At 40.2% G+C, this 20,761-nt stretch overlaps 1 protein-coding gene across 1 annotated transcript; it reads left to right on the top strand.

Annotated features, from left to right (window-relative positions):
• Positions 1-15,588: 15,588 nt before the first annotated feature.
• On the top strand, positions 15,589-20,419 carry HHLA2 (HHLA2 member of B7 family). Its single transcript, XM_054577260.1, is given in 12 exon segments — positions 15,589-15,757; positions 15,760-15,836; positions 17,082-17,145; positions 17,148-17,210; positions 17,213-17,260; positions 17,263-17,319; positions 17,322-17,372; positions 19,590-19,634; positions 19,637-19,799; positions 19,849-19,927; positions 19,929-19,956; positions 20,292-20,419. Coding segments are annotated over 12 exon segments (972 nt in total).
• The last annotated feature ends 342 nt before the right edge of the window (positions 20,420-20,761 follow it).

Raw genomic sequence — 20,761 nt, 5'->3', positions numbered from 1 at the left:
TTGGATGCCTTTTATCTCTTTCTCTTGTCTGACCGCTGTGGCTAGGACTTCCAATACGATGTTGAAAAGAAGCGGTGAGAGCGGACATCCTTGTCGTGTTCCCGATCTTAGTGGGAAAGCTTTCAGTTTTTGCCCGTTGAGTATGATATTAGCTGTAGGTTTTTCATATATGGCCTTTATTACGTTGAGGAATGCCCCATTTATTCCCATTTTTCTGAGTGTTTTGATCATAAATGGGTGCTGTACCTTGTCAAATGCTTTTTCTGCATCTATCGAGATGATCATGTGGTTTTTGTCTTGTCTTTTATTGATGTGCTGTATCACGTTTACTGATTTGCATATATTGAACCATCCCTGCATCCCTGGGATGAATCCCACTTGATCGTGGTGGATAACCTTTTGAATGTATTGCTGGATGCGGTTTGCCAACATTTTGTTGAGGATTTTAGCATCTATGTTCATCAGCGAAATTGGCCTGTAGTTTTCTTTCTTTGTAGGATCTTTATCTGATTTTGGGATCAGGGTGATGCTGGCCTCATAGAAGGAGTCTGGGAGTCTTCCCTCCTCTTGGATTGTTTGGAATAGTCTGAGAAGGACAGGGGTTAGCTCTTCCTTAAATGTTTTGTAAAATTCTCCTGGGAAACCGTCTGGCCCTGGGCTTTTGTGTGCTGGGAGTTTCTTGATTACTGCTTCAATTTCCCCAGCTGTTATTGGTCTGTTCAAGCTTTCTGTTTCTTCCTCCTTTAGTGTTGGAAGATTATACTTTTCTAAAAATTTGTCCATTTCATCAAGATTTTCAAATTTCTTGGCATATAATTGTTCATAATAGTTTCTGATAATCATTTGTATTTCTGTGGTATCAGTTGTTATTTCTCCTCTTTCATGTCTGATATTATTAATTTGGGTCCTCTCCCTTTTTGTCTTGATGAGTCTGCTTAATGGCTTGTCAATTTTATTAATCTTTTCAAAGAACCAGCTTCTGGATTGGTTGATCCTCTGAATTGTTCTTTTTGTCTATATGTCATTCAGTTCTGCTCTAATCTTGACTATTTCCTTCCTTCTACTTGCTCTGGGATTTATTTGTTGTTGTTTCTCCAGGTCTTGAAGTTGTAGTGTTAGGTCTTTTATTTGAAATGTTTCTATCTTTTTAAGGTAAGCCTGTATTGCTATGAACTTCCCTCTCAGGACCGCCTTTGCTGTGTCCCATAGGTTTTGGACAGTTGTCTGTTCATTTTCATTTGTTTCCAGAAATTTTTTGATTTCTTCTCTTATCTCATTATTGACCCATTCATTGTTTAATAGTGTACTGTTCAGTCTCCATGAGTTTGCAAGTTTTTGAAGTTTCTCTTTGAGGTTGATTTCGAGTTTCAAGGCCTTGTGGTCTGAGAAAAAGTTTGGTATTATTTCAATTTTCCTGAATTTGCTGAGGCTTGCTTTTGTCCTATCATGTGGTCTATCTTTGAAAAACTGCCATGAGCATTTGAAAAGAATGTGTATTTTTCTTCTTTGGGATGTAAGGTTCTATATATGTCAGTTAAGTCTCTTTGATACAGTGTGTCATTCAGCACCACGATATGTTTATTAATGTTTTGTTTGGAAGATCTGTCCATTTTTGACAGTGGGGTGTTGAAATCCCCTACTATCAGTGTGTTACTGTCTATATCTTTTTTGAAGTCATCCAACAATTTCCTTATACTCTTGGGGGGCTCCTATATTGGGAGCATATAAGTTTACAATGTTAATGTCTTCTTGATAGATTCTTCCTTTAAGTAATATAAAGTGCCCCTCTGGGTCTCTCTTTATGGCCTTTGCTTTGAAATCTACTTTGTCTGATACAAGTATGGCAACGCCAGCCTTTTTCTCATGTCCATTTGCTTGGAATATTATTTTCCATCCCTTTACTTTCAATCTGTGTAGGTCTTTTGCTCTGAGGTGGGTCTCTTGTAGGCAGCATATGTGTGGGTCATGTTTTCTTATCCATTCAGCTACCCTGTGTCTTTTGATTGGGGCATTTAGTCCATTCACATTGAGAGATATTACTGATAGAAACTTACTCATCTTTTCTCTTTGTACTTGTGTTCCTCTCTGTCTCATTCTTTTCCTTCATCTGCTTAAACCAGTCCCCTTAGCATATCTTGGAGTGCTGGTTTGGTAGAGATGTATTCTTTTAGCTTTCTTTTGTCTGGGAAACTCCTTATTTCTCCTTCTATTTTAATGGAGAACCTAGCTGGGTAGAGCAGCCTTGGCTGTAGGCCCTTGCTTTTCATGGCTTGGAATATTTGTTGCCATTCCCTTCTGGCTTGTAGTGTTTCTGTTGAGAAGTCAGCTCCTAGGCGTATCGGGGCCCCCCTTGTATGTTACTTTCTCCTTCTCCCTTGCTGCCTTCAGGATTCTCTCTTTGTCTTTGACATTTGCCATTTTAATGATGATGTGTCTTGGAGTGGACTTCCTTGGGTCCCTCTTGAGTGGGGTCCTCTGTGCCTCCTGGATCCATGAGAGCCTTTCTCTCCTCAAATTAGGGAAATTTTCCATCATTACTTTTTTGAGGAGGTTCTCTATTCCTCGCTCCTCTTCTTCTCCTTCTGGTATCCCTATTATATGGATATTATTGCGTTTCAGGTTGTCCTGCATTTCCCTAAATGCTTCTTCATTCTTTTTGAGTCGTTTTTCCATTTCTTGTTCTTTCTGGGAGCTTTTTTCTACCTTGTCCTCCATCTCACTGATTCGATCCTCAGCTTCATCCAGCCTGCTTTGGATTCCTTCTACTGTGTTCTTCAATTCAGAAATGGTATTCTTCATATCCTCTTGTGTCTTCTTGATAGTTTCTATGTCCTTTTCCAGGCTGATATAGTTTGCTGTGAGATCCTGATAGTTTCTCTGCAGTTTCTCATAGTTCTCTTTGAGCTGGCTGAGCTCATTGAGCTTCCTTAGAACCATTGTTTTGAATTCCATATCTGATAATTCCCTTGCCTCTATTTCATTTAGCTCTCTCTGTGGGGAGTCCCCTTTTCCACTCATTTGAGGGGAACTTCTTTTTCTTCCCATTTTTGTGAGAGTCTGTTAAGTATTTTTGTCCTTTACTTTTCTTTCTGGGCCTGCCTCTGATGATGTCAGTTGTTGACCCTATAGGGCCTTGGGTTGTTTATTTGAGTCTTTCAGGAGTCTAATGCCTGTGTCTGACTCCTGCTTGGAGCAGCTCTGTGACCCCTTCAGTCAGGGCTGAGCTATTTTTTGGGATCTCTCTGCGCTCTCATGCGGGCTCCTTGAGCACGTTCCCAGCGCGGCAGGGTCCCCCACCTGCCTGGGCTCGCATGTGCTTGCCCCAGACCAGGAGGCTTATTCGCGACCTCCCGTACTCATCTGGCCTCCCTGGCACGCGAGCTTCGCGGCACTGGACAGTTTAGGGTCTTCTATTGTGTGTTTTCCCCGCTTTTGGCTCTTTGGGTGCGTTGCTTGCCCTCGCCAAATGGGGACTACGGAAATGGGAGGAAATCAGCTCTAGGACTCTCCGGTTAATCCTGTTTCTGGTCTCTCCTCCAGGGACTCTGGGCAGCTCTACTTATTTTGTGGGCCGCTCCGCAATCGTGGCGGGTAGGTCAGTTTACGCCTGCCCTTGCCCCTCTGTGCACTCCCTCGCAGGCTGTATGGGTGCCAGTCTGTGTGAGGCCTTGCCGGCAGGTGCAAGCGTTCGCCAGCCCGCGTGGGTCACACACACGCTCGCCAACCCTCGCGGGTCACTCGGCGCAAGTGTGCGTGCCTGCTCTGGGTGTTTTGGGGGTGTCTATGTTTGCTTTTCAGCTTTTGGCTCTTTGGGGGTGTGGTCTCTTCCCGCGCAATGGAGACTACGTCAAGGAGAAGGAGTCGAGACTCCCCGGTTCCTCCTCCCGTTCTTTCCCCAATGCCTCCGTTTTTAATCTCCCCTCAGGGGCCTCTGGGCAGTTCTGTAACCCCTTCAGCCAGGGATCCAACCCCTGTGCGGACTGCGTTTCAATCGCAGGCAGTCTGGTTCATGCGCGCCCCGCTTCTGCCTCTTTGGGGTCGCGCCTTTCCAGCCCACAATGGAGACTACCGAACGGGGAGGGAGTCCGGACTCCCCGGTTCCTCCTCCCGTTCTTTCCCCAACGCCTCTGTCTCCAGTCTCTCCTCAAGGCTCTCCCAGCCAGTCTGCACCAGCCCCGTAGCTCACAGGCGTACAAGCTGTGTGCGGAGCGCACAAAAGGCAGGTTAATTGATTCCCTTATGCCTGAGCGAGATGGTAGCTGCAGAGTGGGAAGTGCATTATCACCGGGGCTCCACCGGCCGCCGTGTCAGTTCTCTTCACAAAGTTTTCCTCACCAGTCTTTTCCCAGGCACCAGTCCACCCTGCTGCTGCCTCTACCCAGCGATCAAGGAGGGTGGCTGCAGCTGCAACTTTTGCGTTTGCCCTTTAAATGTCTTTTTGCATCCCCAGCCACCTGTCTCTGGCAGTGAGCACCCGTAAGCTTTTTGGGGTTGCGTTTTGTCTGTATTTTCTCGGCTTTAGCTGCTGTAGTTTAGGGGTTCCTGTTTATGATTCAGACCCCGTTCTTCTCGGGGGAAGCTAACTGGCCGTTTCAATGTCCCTCTGGTGCCAGTGCCCGTGCGCACCCAGCCCACCCTCTCGAGCCTCCACTACAATTCTCACCCGTTGGGATGTGTGAGAGTAGAATCCACTGTCCGTGACACCAAGGCTCCTCTCCCACTATCGCTCCACTGCTTTCCAGGTGATTACTCCATTATTTAGTTGCAATTCCAGTTTGGTTTTGGGAGGAGGTCAGCGTGACTCCCTTTCACTCCTCCGCCATCTTTCCTTCAGATTGTTTTCTTATTGATTTATTTATGTAGACAAAAAGGGAGCCTATTTCTGTGTCAGTTTCTCTTCAAGGAAAAGCAATATTTTCCCTTCAGCAGGTAAAAATTATTTTTATTTTGTGTCACTTTGGAATGTTTAATAACATTTAAAGGCCCAACTCACAGCAGTTTAAATTAATATGAAGTCTAAAGGTAGAGGATCCAGAACATGCAGGTATAGGGACTCAAAAATCTCATTACAAAACTACTTTCTGCACTATCATCCTTGCTTTATGGATTTTTCAATCTTCATGCCTGTCTCCACACTTCTGCAGGATGGCTGCTGCAGCTCCAGCCATCAAGTCAATGCTCAAAAAGTAGAGGAAAGGGGTTTGCCATCAAGTTCTGCTCTGGCATCTATCTCTTTATGACACAAAAGTTTCCATAGAAATGCTCCCAACAGACCTCTGTTTATGACCCATTACCCAAAAGTCTGAAAATGTATCTTTTTTTTTAGTTTGATTTTAGTACAGGCATACCTCAGAGGTATTATGTATTCAATTTCAGACCACCACAATAAAGCGAGAATTGCAGTAAAGTGAGTCTGAATTTTTTTGCTGTGGGAGAATTTTGCCTACAATTTGTTAAAAAAAAAAAAAAAAAAAATGCAACATCTGTGAAGTGCAATCAAGTGAAATGCAATAAAATGAGGTGTGCCTATAATTTATTTTGGATAAGAAGCAATGCAACAGGCTGGCCACACTTCCCTTCTCCCTTTGGGCTCAGAGTTAGGAAGGAAGAAAAAGCAAGCATATAAACATTGTAGTCAGGGATCGATGCTCAAGAGGCAGGTAAACATGGTTAGTGACTGGACTCAGTTTCCAAGAAAGTTGGGAAGTTCTGAATGGCTTGCACTGCTCTCCAAACCTAGCCCTTCACAGGGGTTACCACTCAGCACCATCTTTCCCAAACACAGAGGATGGCCCTCCCACTCGGAGCCACCGTGACCATCTCATTTTCCCTCTCTCTGCCAGAGCCTTGTTCTGTCCTTCTTTTAGCAAGAGGTGGTCCTGTCCTGCATAGGACTGGGCAGAAGACAAGCTCTGTTAGTGAGCAGGGAGAATGGAACTGGTGTCTGTCACAGCATCTTTTCATGTTTTATTTATTTCACACTATAAAAAGTTTGCTTTTAAATGGCTTCCTGTCACATTCATTTAACTGACGCTTACAGGCTGGCTCCTCTTACTCATATGCTAGAATCCCACTGGTGTGATCTTTCTAAAATACAAATTTGATTTCATCATTAGCTTTCTATTTCTTTACCATAGCTTACAAGAAAGGTCATGATCTAGCCTTTACTCACCTTCTCGCATTTTCTCTTTCACATGGCTTGCTTGATACTTATTTTCTCTCTTCCAGCTGTATAATTTGTCCTATTGCCTATGTAGAATATTTCCCTTCCCCCACTTCCCTCTCCTCTTCCTTGCAGGATAGTTTCTCTTGGTCTTTCAAAACTGATGCTTCAAGAAGCTTCCCTTGCTACCCTCCCCTCACTAAGCTCAAATATTTCTCTTTTGTCCTTCGGTAGCACCTCGTAGGATTCCTATTACAGCCTGTATCTCTGTATTATAACTTATTTGTTTATATAACCCATCTATCTTTTGGTACCAGACTGAGATTTTTGAGATTAGGGATTCTCTGACTCATGCCTGTATAGTTTGTGACACACAAGAGATACTCAAATTGTATATTTTTAACAGCAGAAAAGATAGTAAGCTTGCTGGATGAGAATAGATTATACGAAGAAAAGTCTAGTCCTGTTTCCAAGGAGGTCAGGATGAAGTTGAGGTTTTTCATTTTCTCTTGTTTCTCAGAACTTGGACATTTTCTGACTCTAATTTAGGAATGGATTGTGAGTAGGAGATAGAGGTAAAGCAATAGTGTCTTACAAACAAAAGTTATTTGCCAGACTGACTCAGCTGCACAGAAAACTCACTGGTACAAAGCCAACCTGATAACTACTCTACTTTGAAATGACCCACTGATCTGAGCACATAGAACTAGGCCAGCAGTCTTTTTTCTTGTGCGCCAGCTAGTCAGGTTAGCTACAAGTTTAAATTCTAAGGACTGAAAGCCACTAACTCAGGTGTACATAGGCATAACACGTGCCAGAAAGCAGACCTTTAGAAAGCATCACGTAATAAAGGCTCTAAGCGATGTGCTGCTTGTTGAAGTTGGGTTTTCTTCGCACAAATCCTTCATTCTGATAATCCCTTACAGGTCACTCAACCCCAACCACTTAACACGTAGATAAATGGAGTAGTTCTTTATATTTGGATCAGAAAGGAAGACCTAGAGATTGAGTCGGGATGATTAATCTCATACTGGGGAATGAGGAATACTGGATATATCACCTACCATGCAATAGGGCATTTAAAGGTAACAGCTGTGACCATCATAGCGTGGGGTTCTGATATCAGGATTAAGTAATAAATCTAAACTAACACAAGGAGGCCTGCCGCCCCTCAGTGCCATGGAGCCCAGACCCTTTGCCCTCCATGTCCTGCTGCTGCTCCTCTGCGTTAGAGAAGCTCTTCTCCCATTATCTGTGGTGGAAATTCATATTTCAGAGCTTTCATTACTTTAGTCAAAATCCTTACATCTGACACAATTAGTTGGTATGGTTTTAAAAACAGGTATCCAAATTATGTATTTTAAATGCTTTTAAAATTAAAGTATGCAAATGTCCCTCTATTTTCTCATTTTCTGAGTGGAGAGCATCAGGGCTTTGTTCTGAGTATGGAGCCCGCTGTTTGATTTTCTGAATTATCTTTCTCGCACAGGCTAAATCAATAACACACTGTCCAGTATTCCAGCTTTTGTTTCTTGAAAGCTCCCAGAGAACTTTGCATTCAGATTGTTACAAAAGAGCCCAATTCCTTCTAGACCTTTACAATTTGCTTTCAGTCTTTTACTACTGTCTCTCCCATACCTAATCCAATACCAGAATTTTCTTCCCTCATTCTTTGTGGCTTGCTTTTATTTAGCCTTTCCAAAGCATTCATTTTATCCAACTTAGTTGTTGGAGAAACACCAAGTTTGGTCCTTTGATTTAATCAATGGCCATAACATTCAGTTAAAATTATTTAACATGATTACATACTGAGTGGATGAAAGAAGGAGGACACAGCCACAGTGAACTAGCTTCCTAGAGGCATCTGTTGAGCTGTGGGCTCTATCTCTGTCTTAGAGGGAGAGATCACTGTTTTCCGAAGGTCTTGGACTCACATCTGCACATGTACAAGACTCACTTCACTTAATAGAATCTTGTTCAATTGCTCCCTGCCTTTATGTGCTGAACAAATTGGCTGCCACCTGCCCTGTTATCCCTGGCGTTTTCTCTTGTCTGTTGCCTTGGCTTTGTGAATTCTTGCTAAAACAAAACAAAACAAACAAAAACTTCCTGTTTAGCTATATTCTTTCTTGTATAGAGCACTATCGAGGAGGATTATATAATCTGTCCTTTTGGCAAGAAGAAACATTTTGTGATAGTAGTCTGAACTGGAAAATGGTCCATGAAGGCACAATGGAGCCCTGGTCTCTCCTATATAATGTGGTTTCCTATACACATGCTTTGTCTCAGGCTGTGCTTCTAAGGACCAAGCCCTCCAGAGTTGGAGATTTGTGGACAAGTAATGAGAAACCTAGAAGGAAGTGTGGGAAGCAGAGTGGGGCAGAGGTCAAAGCTGAGTGAAGATGTGGCTCTGGGGGAAGCCTCAGCCTCTTTCTCAGGGAAGCTCTGGACCACTGACTATCTCCTGCCTTGAAGATACCACTGGGGCAGGCAGTGGGGAAGGACAGGAACTTCCAGAACCACAGTTTCCATCACTTAATGGCAATCTTCTGAAGAAGGTTGCAGTCATAGGAGCAGGTAGCAGTAGCTGAGCAATGTGTGCATGGAAAATGAACAGATAAAAGGGACTGCAGGGGACCTGGGCAGGTGATTAATGGTCTACTAATACACAAAATATCAGATATAAAATGTGTGGCATTTTTGAAATAGCTACTTTTATTGGACCCAATTTATGAGCCTCCCTAAATTTCCTTGGCTTCACCTGTTTCCTGGTCCCTCAGCTGGTTGGACAAAGAGAGCCCCTGCCTCATTTCCAAACCTGAGCAGCTGACTCCGCCTTCCCTGTGGAGACTGACTTCAGCATGTCCTCCGTTGTATCCACCACAGGGGAGGTGCAACAGCGGCAGAGTCCTGATGTGATCCAAGGACACTCACAGAGGCTGTGGTGTCTCCTGCCCTGTATTTTCAGGCTGTCCAGGCATGACATCTGGCTTCCTCAGTGGCTGTCCACAGGAGCCAGGTGCACACCAGGAAGGGCAGGGGAGTTAAAGCCCCATGGGGAAGACTTGGACCAATGGAGAAAACCGACAGATAAATTTCTTTTGCTCTATTCCTCTAACAGTTGTTCTGGGGTGCTGTGGTTCTGTAGAGGATCCTGCAGATTGTCCCTTGTGACTAGGCCAGTGGCTCTGCTTTCTGTTCTCAAACTTTAGCCAGCAAGGCAACAACCAGCTAGCACCTGCTTTCTTTTCTTCCTTGTTTCACTTCTTTTTCCTTCACTCTGCTGCCCTGCCACTGTACCTCCATATCATCTCCAAAATGTATTAGCACAGTCTTTCCTGGTTCCAAACAAACAAAGAACAACTTCCTCCCCACCACACCCCCCCCCAAAAAAAACCCAGCCTGCAGCAACGTAGGACTCCTAGAATTTCAAAGTTTCAAACCCCATATATAAATTCTTAAGTGGCAAATTTTCACTGTAAAACATCAGGGGAGATTTTTTTTGAGTAAAGCGAAAATGATCCTCAAATCGTTCTCTTGTTCTTTTTCTATCTAAACAAAGTCAATTCTATTAAAACCTAAGTGGATGCCAAGGAGAAACCCCCAGGATGCTACAAAGAGTTTTCCTTTTGTTTTGATCACAAATGGGCTCAGTGCCATGAGCACTGAGGAGAGGCAGGGAATTTAAACACGATGCAGAGAATGTAGTAGCCTGGAAGCTGCTTTCCCTGAAGTAATTCATAACCGAACTGGCATGATGCAAGTGATGTGAAACGGTCTTGTTTTTCAGAAAGAGAACTGACTTGCAGTGTGGCTCTGGTCACATGCAGGCCAGCAGTTACAAGACCAGAACTAGTTTTGAGTGTTAACTGATGTGCAGGCTAGAGGATCTGATCTGAACACAAGTGAAGTTGTCATCGTTGTCACAATTAGTGCTTATGGCTGCAGTCGATTTGGTCTGTAGCTACTAAGATGGGTGCAGGGTAGCTGTTCTGTCCTCTTTATTATACGTAGAATGACCTCAATTTTCTTTTATGTCTGATTGGTCTTAGCCCCTGGACTTCTCTTTGCTGTGTTCTATTACAAAAGCCTCCTCTCATTGCCTCCCCACCCTGCCACATCTGGAATCCAGCCAAAATGTACCAGAACAAACAGCTTCTAATATTTAAACCCTTTTGTAAGAATGCTGATTGCAACGTGGGCAACTTCAGTTTAATCCTAGGTAGAAGATTTCTGCTGCTTTTGGGGAAGAAAATCAATGTCTAAAAATAAAACTTAGGCATAAAAATAGGGCCAAATACTCATTAGCTGCCTCACTTAGCTGAATGCTGAAATGATTTCAACAGCGCTAAATCAAGCGTTTGTGTAGAAGAGGTTGAGTAATTTTTTTTATTCCTAGTACTTTATCTTATATGATAAAAGGGTTACTGTAATTTATCAGTCTTTTCAAAAGACATGAATTACATAGTTCTCAGGGGCCTAATTTTTGGCTTATATTCATGCTGACCCTTGAATTGTGCTCTCCAGTCTTTTGGAATGTATGTGGTGGGCCGTTTTGGGAGAGGCTGGAGGGGCAGGCCAGGCCAGGAGCCAGAGTCTGCAAGGCTTGGTGGGCTAGGGTTAAGAATGTGGGTCTGAGTGTGGTGGGAAGCCACTGGAGGGATTTAATTAGGAAGATATCATAGAATAATTTATAGTTTAAAGATATGACTCTTGGCTGCTGTGTTGACAGTGGATTGTAAGGAGGCAAGAGTAGAAAAGGATAACCAGCCAGATATCTATTGCAGATCACTGAAGTAAGAGATGATAGTGACTTTGGAGTAGGACGGTAATGGTAGACTTGTAGTTTTATTTACTCCACTATCAAAAAAAAAAAAAAGACTATTTAGTAAATTAGACATGGGACATGAGGGAAAGGAAGAGTTAAGGTTGATTTCTAAGTTTCTAGCCTAAACAACTGGGAGGATCTGGTATCAATTATTTAGATGAAGACTGGAGGGGGAGCAGGGCAATTTTGTTGTCATGTTTGGGGTGGGGCAGGGAGCTATGGTGAAGGGAATGAGGCGGAAACAAAGGCTTATGTTAACTCTGTGATGCCTATAAGGCATCGAAATGAATAGGCCAAATGGGTTGTTGAATATATGACATTGACTCAGTAGGTAAGTTTGAGAATTCTTGGCATACAGTTCTCCTTCTGAGTCATGGAAGAATGGAACTCAGCTAGGGAGGGAGCATAGAGAAAATATAAGGCCCGAGGACATCCATATTTCCATAAAAATAGGGGAAGCTTGGGAGGAAGCCCAGGAGAGGACTGAAGAGGAGCAGCAGTAAGGAAGGAAAAACTAGAAGAACATAGTGGTCCAGCAATGAAGAGAAGGATCTTCCATGAGGAAGGTAACAACTCGTTATGTTGAATTGTGAGATGGATAAAAGAGCAAACTATGTCCACTGTTTTGAGCAATATGGAAGTTCTTGGTCACACTGACAAGGGCAGTTTATGACATGTCATGTAGACACGGGTGCAGAGTGGATTGAGGGGAGATGGTAAGGGGGAAAATGGGATGGCTATTTAAGCAATTATTTTAAGGAGTTAATAGAGCTGAGAAATAGATGGATAGCTAACCAAGAGTCAGAGGAAAATATTGTTTTTTTCTCAAGTTCTTAAGATGCGATGTATTGGAGTGTTTATGCTCATGGGCTTGATCTAGCAAAGAGACAGAACCTGATACTACAATAGGGAGGGAATATAATTGCAGCACAAAGTCCTGGATGCAAAAAAAAAAAAAAAAAATTGTGAGATGCAGAACAAAAGTGAAGGGTTTGGTTTAGAGAAGAGGAGGCAGAAAGTGTTGACATGGCCATTAAACAGGTGGGTGAGTTGATGGTAGGGAGATGAGGAAGTATCCATAATTAATTGTAACTAATGAATGAAGCAAGAGCATCAGCTGAAAGGGAGATGGGAAAATGAGATGTAAGTTTCATGAAAAAGTAGCAAATTTTGGAGTCATTATGGAAAATGGGATGGTGAACCTATAATCATGAACATGAAATCCCCTAAACTTATATTAAACAGGGTGGATTTGGATGCATTTTTTGCTTGGAAAGAGACTGATTAAATCTTAAGCTGTTTTTTTTTAATAATCTATAAAGGTAGAAAATTATTACATATTAACATATGTTTACAGTAGGAAATTAGTTTAATGATTACTTATAATCTTACTATTCAGAGATAATCATTGTAATATGTCTTTTCATTTATTATACATGCAAATACATGTATAGGAACAAATATAAAGGTCTTATTTTCATAATTAATACTATTTTACAAGATTTTATTTTGCCAATCATTTTAGCTTTTGCTGTGAGAAAGATGAAAATTATTGGAGTCATAACTTTGTCATATTGCAAATGTTTTCCGTAGTTATATTTTAGTATTTGTGTTGCTTTTCCAATTTTTACATAGATACATCTATAATAGAAAATGTAGTCATGTTAAAAAGGTGCTCTTCCAAGGATGTATACCAATTATTTTTTTTACTATTTAAAATGTAAAAATGAAAGTATAAATTATTAATCTACCAGGTTTTAATTTGATTAAATGTAATGAAGGGATCTAATTTTATTTTTAGAATAGTTTTAATCATTCTTAAAGTTCACATCCTATAATACAACCTTGTAATGGTAGAGCTCTCAAATGATGTCTTTAAAATTTTCTTTCAGATGCTATTCTTTAAACCAGATTTTTTTTAAAGAGTAAAAATAATCTATCATCCCTTCACTAGAGAAAATAAGTTGTACTTACTTACTTGAAATTATATTGTGTGTATAGATTTTTCCATCTGTATTTTCTCACTTTTTTAAGTTTTTAAAAAATGTCTAAGAGGATATTTTATTATTGATTTTAATAATAAGATATTACATTTAATTATTATTAATTAATATCTTAATTAAGGGGGAGAGGGAGAGAAAGAAAAGAGAGAGAGAAAAAAATTGATCAGTCACCTCCTGTATATGTCCCAACTGGGATGGAACCTGCAACTAGGTATGTGCCCTGACCAGGAGCACTGAGGTGTACAGGATGGTGCTTTAACCAACCAAGTCACTGACCATGGCCACTTTTTAAGGTTTTTGAAACACTCTTTCTAAACCATCACCTTAATGGTTGCCTTATGATTTGTTCTATTACTGGACATTTAAGAATGTTTCCAGGTTTTGTTTTAATTGCCTTTCTTATGTGTGATTATAAATAACACCATAGTTAACATTATTGGCACTTCATATTTAATTGAATTTGGTTTCAGTATACTTACTATAAAAGCACTACATATCCACTGTAGAAAGCTTTAAGGATGACAAAAATTATTATCCAGAGAACCACCATTAGACATATACCAACTCTTCATTCATTCAACTGTGGTTTTTCAGTACCTGCCACATAGCAGGCACTGCTTTAGATGCGAAACCTTCTCTGCAGAGCTAACATCCTAGTGTACATTTAATGATATGTCATGTCAGTCTCCTATGTGCAGAAATATGTGTGTTTTTAAAAAAGGGACTGTGCTACTTAAAAGTTGCATTGTAGTCTAATTTTTTCCTATAATATTAAGAACTTACTTCCATGCCACTGAGCTATCTGTTACAATATCACCTTTAATGGCTGCAGGAGAATTATTTTTGTGGATGTACCATATTTTATTCATCTACTATAATCAAACATTTTCTCTTTCAATTCCTGTTTGCTCTTAAAATTCATAAAATGAGTATTGTGCTTCTTTTTGATAGGATAGCTAACACAACCTCCACGAGATATGAAGGCACAGGCAGTGCGTGCTGTCTCTCTTCTTCATTCTTAAAACATCTCTAAGCAGATATCAAGGTAAATTCCTTTATAATACACCCAAGTGTTACTGCCTATTTGTATCATTAGAATGGAACACAAGCACACAGTGCCAGGTGGCTGTTGCCTCTGCAGCCATAGCATTGTGAACTCTTCTGAAAGATCAGTTAATGAGAAATGGGGAACAGACTGGAAGTTTGCATGAAGATTAAAAACCATATTTTCTCCTGTCTTATCTGATTAAGACTCTTTCTGTTATCTGCTACTGGATATAAAATCACTAGAAGGGCAAATTTGATTGATTGGTTGGTTTGTTTTTTTTTAAGTGTAAGCTTGGTGCTTATTCAACACTTGACAGGAGGCATTATCAGGTATGCTAGGTCCTGTGACAGGCATTTTTAATTAACTGATGAAACATTAGAGGCGTTTAGTAGAACAATTAGGGAAGTCAACAAAACCACTGCTTTTCTATCCCATCTTTCCATGCCTTTCTCTCGGCATAATACCACATCCCTCCAATACTGTGTACAGAGATGAGCGAAATCTCTCGAAGAAGAGAGGTAGGACATGGCAGGGTGGAAACAGCCCCAGAGGAGGAGGCAGAGGAAGGGACTTTATGACAGAGCCACATGAGCACCCAATTTCCCCACCTTGCGTGGCCTTGGCCAAGGTGCAAAGGAGTTTACTACACTGTCCATAAGAAACGTTCCTTTTCAGTCTTAGTATCATAGAATTCATACATAGGGCACACAGTCTACTTACAACGTGTTGTGAAACGGTCAAATAACCTGGATGCAGGCTTCAATAATTATGAAATGGAAGTAAGGATATTTTCTTTGCAAAATCCTTTGATAAATCCATTTGGTTTTTGAAATCAGCTTCTGAAATGGAGCATTAAATTTCCACATTTATATTCAGAATAATATTTATTAACTAGTTTTGATTAACTCATGGGACATCCTGAGAATTATCCCAAAGCCAACATAAGTGAGTTACTTCATCTGTCCTTTTGGACTCCTTCTGTCCATGCATTTCCTCACTTGAAACTAATGTCTGCATATTCCTAACCGATCTCTGCACAGATTGTTTTCTACATGCTCATATAATAACCAACCCAACAAAGGTAAGTTTGTGCTAATCTTTTAGGGCCTGCTGGCTCTAGCTAGCTGGATAAACTTTGTTATTTTATAGTAGGTGTTAAAAGTGAATGTTCTCAGGGAATAAAAATCAACAGAAGTCTTTTACTACATAATATACATAATTTCCAATAACTATAGCAGGCCAGGATCCGAGGAGAAATGAGACTATTGATCAAACTAGTGTTTCCGTGCTTCAGGCTGTTGCCAATTCTCACAACTACAATGAATCAAACAGATATTCAATTAAAATACCAGTAACTCAAACACAGGGCTTCATGGGTTGTTTCTAGTAATTAGACTAGCAAAGGTCCTCGATCATGTGTATGGGCTGCTGACCTAAGATATTCTTCTAGGTAGTCCCAATATAACCCTTGATAAGCACCATCACTAATTCTCTTCATAATTGCTCTTGATTTTATAAACAGTCTTTCCAGTTTTCTATAATTAAAATGAGTGAGCAAATAGTCACTGAAAGATTTGATGAGGACATAATTCTCCCTTGCTCATTTGAGAGTGGACCCAAAGTTGTAATTCACTGGAGGAATCAAGATCATGTTTACACATGCTACAAAGACAGTGACCACTTGTAAAAGAAAGATCCCAGATACACAAACAGCACACACTCTTCCACAGTGAAATTCATAGTGGAAATGCTTCCCTATCCTTCGTAAGAGTAAGTCTTCTGGATCAAGGAACTTAACTTATATGTGCTGTGTGGGAACAACAGCTAGAAACATCCCGAAGTGCTACTAAAGGTGGGAGCCAAGTATGTACCTAAGGTTTTATAAAACATAACAATGATATCGTTCCATGTATTTCTGAAGTGTCTTTTTCTTAATTTGATATGCTATGGGCTTTCTTCTAAGTCAATATATATAAATCTACATCACTTTTAATGAATAGTATCTCATAGTATAGACATCCTATAATTGATATATCCATTCCCCCATTGGTAGATATGCCAACATTTCTAGTGTTTTACATTATAAAAAAAAATGTTGTGATGAACATTCTTACATTTAATACAGGAAAATTATTCGGAAAAATAAAGTATCAGACATAAGACTTTAACGCACTACTTCCACCAGCAATATTAGAGCATCCTCTTAGTCTTATCAGCACTTAGTATCATCAATTGTAAAAGTTTATGCCAATATGATAACTTAAAAAATACTGAATTATTGACTTAAATTTTTCTGTTTTCTCAAAAGAGTTAATTTTAACATTATATACAGTTGACCCTTGGAGAACACAGGGATTAGAGATGCGGACTGCCCGTGCAGTTAAAAATCTGCCTAAAACTTAAGTCAGCCCTTCGTACATGTGGATTCCCAATGGCCATGTGACCCTTGAATAATGTGGGTTTGAATTGTGTGGGGCAATTGAAAAATACCCACATGTAAGTGGACCCATGCCATTTACAAGAGTGTTGTTCAATAGTCAATTGTATTGATCTCTTGTCCATATTAATTGTATCTATCTATTTCTTTATTGGAGGAAGTGGCATTTTCTAATGGTTGTTTTATCCCACACTGTTCCTTTTCCTTTTCCCTATTTAGCTGTTTCAGACCTTGACTCAGAGATCTAAGAATTATATGTAAGCAGGGTCAAAATGCTAAGTCAGCACCTGAAGAGCATGGTGTGCTGCGTGAGCTGTAGTTTATAGACTCCAACACCCACATTTTGGTTGCTCAGGAGGCCATTTGATTTCTTCCTAGTATTCTTTCTGGAGAATCAGGATTGCTATTTGTTATGTATCCATGAATGCCCTTTGTTCACTTGTAGATAATCACATACCTATCTTAAGGTTCTACAGTTTTTGTGCTGTTTTTGCTTTCAGTAACTGCCAAATTTTGCTCATAAAGGTTAGCTTTTCATTTCATGAGTATTGAAATAATAAATGCCCTGCTCAGATGACCTAAAAAGAAGCTAATGATGACAGTTCCTTGTGTGCTCTTCATTCTCCCCCATGGCTTTTGTCACACCTGTCGTGAAGTATGAAGAGAGGACACAAACAGCTCCTTAATATGCGGCACGTTAAATGTTTATCCTCATCCACTTATCACACAGAAAGTGACAATACACCTATCTCTGAAAGCACTATGGAAAAAATTGGGTCTTTGATCTGTTGTATAATGTTAGAATAAATATCACAGGATCAACTTTATCTTATGAATGTGCTATGAAAACCCATTGCTAAAGCAAACATGGACAGGGAGATGGATAGTGAAAGGCAGATTTCCTGGGGCTTCCTGTGTATATGTGCTGTGTCAGAGTGCGGGAGGGAATGGGATTTATTTACAGGGAAAGAAAGGAATAGGAAAGAAAGAAAATACATTTGTGGCTGCTAGAAGACTGGGAGTGGAGTCCCAGGTCTAATATTCACGGCTGTGTTACCTTAAGCAATCATTTTTACTTCTGAGCATTAGTTCCTCATTAATGAAACGGAAGTAATTCTTACCTTCCTAGGTCTTTATGAGTTGAAGGAAAACATTTGTGAAATGGAAAGTAGCAAATCTATTCATAAATACTACTGTGTTTCTCTAGAGTTCATCCTCTAAAGAGGATTTTACACCTTCACTGTACATTAAAAGATCAGAGGAGAAGGAAAGAATGCTTGTGTATTATCAGGTCCCAACCTCTGATTCTTGCCAATCTTTCAACTAAATAAAAATTAACTGATTAGTATTATTGCTTCTGTTTAGTCTTTCTATGTAGTCCCAACCCAGTAGTCTTTATCAATACCTCTATCATTGCATGGGCAGTTTTTCACACTCTTTCCTCTCATTCCTTTGAACAAACCCAAACTCTGATCAATCTCTATATCTATAACCTAGTGTTTAAGAAAAATTGAGGAGAAGAAAAGTGTATTTGACATTGTTTATCCAATTCCAAGGAAAAATAATGTTTTATATTTCATTAGAAGCAAAACAAGATTTTTCTGTAAATCTCCCTTATATAAGGAAAGTGGAGATTAGCTCTCTGTTTTGGACTTCTCCTGAGTTTCACATTCTCAAAATGCCCCCTGAGAAGACACTAAAGTTATAAGCATTTCATACCTGTACGTGATTTGAGTGCTGAAGGAACGGTCACCCAATGTCCACTTCTCATCAGCCAGGCAGCAATGGAAACATGGGAAACAATGAAAATATTAAATTGTAAGTATTTTCTATGAGAAATTGTATTTTCTCATGTTCATCCAGAATTAAGTGTCCTGAAGCATCAATATGTCCTTAGGCTTCCTATTTATCTTGTCGAGGACCTATAACGTGCCTGGTAAGAATTCTTGCCCTCTGACTGTGAGCATATGAACATGGACTCTTATTTTCTGGATCTACAGCATCTAGCATAAACGCATAAAAAGAAAACTCAACCAGGAAGTGTACATAAAACGATAGCAATTAATTCTATTCACTGTGGTTGGGAATGAATGGAGTTAAGAGTATATGCTTAAGAAAGTTGCCTGAGAGTAGAATTTTAAAAGAGTTGTAGGAAATTCCAGGAGAACGCAGGCATTCCATGTTAAAAAGTGCATTATGTGCAAAAGCACAGAGGATTAAATATTACTGGATTTATGAAAGTTTAAGTGGTTGACTGTAAGGCTAAATTGTCAAGTGATAAGCCTGGAGAAGAGGGCAAAAACCAGATAAAAGGCCTACTAGAGTTTGCAAAGGAGCTTGAGTGGGGTCCTGGAGTTAGTGTGGAGCCAAAGAAGGATTAGAAGCATCAGAAACATCCTGGACTTGAATTTTAGATGGTTTGCTTTGACATATTCTCTTCCAGGTGCACTAAATAGTGGGTGAGTCTAGGGCCAGAAAGAACAATAGATGGCAGTCCGTAGAAGTAGACCTGCAAAACCATACAACAGGAAGGACAAGATGGAGCTGATCGGGGGGCAAACTGAGAATACCCACCACAGCTTCTGCTCCAAAAGAGCTTGGGCCAGTGGAGGATTATTTACAAACACTTGGAAATGTACTTCTTATGTGTAAGAAAAGGCACTTTGTCTAGAAAGAGAGATTAAGAAATGATTGAGACCATAAGGTAACAGACAACTAGGGAGTAGATATAGGGACAAGAGATGAGTCCTGGGGAGGGGGTGGGGGGCAGCACCGCTAGGTCCACAGAAGCAGAGCAGGGAGTTGAAAGGTCAGTAACTGGTAGCAATGTTAATATTGGGTGCCCATGCCTGAGTGCTCACTGTCAGGTTGTAGAAGTTAAAATCCAGGGGGTGTTACACCCCTCGCTGGCCCAGGCTTAGGCCTCCTTGAATGCCTAAACTTAACCTTGATGGGCGCCTTGAAAATAATGGTACTAAACATTTTCTTTAAAGAAACTCTATAAAAGGGTATTTTCAACAATATTTCTAAATGCATTTCTAAGTGTAACTTTAAAAATTTATATGAAAATTTTATGCTCATTGATGTTTCCTTTTCTGTCCTGTTGTTAGATGGTCTTTGTAAAATGCAAAGGGAAAGCATTTTACTCTCATGTGAGTTGCAAACTATTCTTTCCTACTGAATCAAGATATCGTAACCACTTGGTCCAGAGTGGAAAGTGGTATTTCCTCAGTCCTGAATTACTTTCTGAGCTCCTCACAAAATACAATTATCAATGAACCCTGACTTGCATGGAATGAAGAGCTAATAGTGATTTTTAAAGCCAGACTGACTTTTCTTTTTTTTTTCTTTTTTCTTTTTCTTTCTTTTTTTTTTTTTTTCTTTGAGGGACCTTAGTCCTTCAGGCAATGAGAAATATTTGTGCAATATTTCTTCAAGCAAATATACTTGTGCTCACCTTCCAAACACTGCATGTAGGTAAGTTATCAATACAAGTAGGGTTGGATAATGGGTTTAGGCTATAGCAGCGGAGACTGTGAATTGCAAACAGGGAAATCAGGTTGGCATTTAAAGAATACCTTTGATTAGCATTTCTGAAAATGTTATTTATAAGAATACTTCTGGTCGAGCTAGCAAACAACATCCTTACTTCAACCACACACAAGTCCTGCAGTGAACAAAAAAATTCTCCCATGAGATTTTCTTTCTGGGGTTTCAGGGCTTCAGAAATTAAGAGGGAACATCCATGTTTTGTGACTCTGAACTGGGTATCTTAAATTCCTGTTTGCCACTGTCTTTACTTTGTGCCTTAGCATCCAGCGTTCAGAGAGTTGAGGCTGTAGGCACAGTAGAAGTTGGAATTGGGGCTCTGCTGGATCCTGAGGAAGCACAGTCTGTGAACCTGGTGCAAAGAGTCACCAAAGGACCCTTGAAATACTAAGTGTCTGCCTGGCTCAGCCATTTTTTACCTCTATGCATAGCCAAATATCAAAACTAATCATTTGAAATATTTCTAGTCTACTACTCATAATGGAATGCATACCCACGAGGTTGAGTTTCTAGGTGGGTTGGCTAATTCCTTTACCCATAAACTATCAACTTCACATCATGGGAGACCATGGCATCTCTCTTTTTATTCTTTATTAAAGTTATCTGAGTTCATGGAATATGGTTTGGAAATATTTTATCATATCATTCTAGTTGTGAAAATTAGTAGGAATAACATATTTGGAGGTTTGGTCATTGTATGCAGTGAGATTAAGAGATAAGGACAGAACATGGT

The sequence above is a fragment of the Pteronotus mesoamericanus genome, unplaced genomic scaffold (assembly GCF_021234165.1).
Source record: "Pteronotus mesoamericanus isolate MK-2021 breed Mesoamerican mustached bat unplaced genomic scaffold, CSHL_Meso_final contig_42, whole genome shotgun sequence".
Lineage (NCBI taxonomy): Eukaryota > Metazoa > Chordata > Mammalia > Chiroptera > Mormoopidae > Pteronotus > Pteronotus mesoamericanus.
The sequence above is the reverse complement of the archived record's forward strand: the minus strand, read 5'-3'. Positions and strand labels throughout refer to the sequence as shown.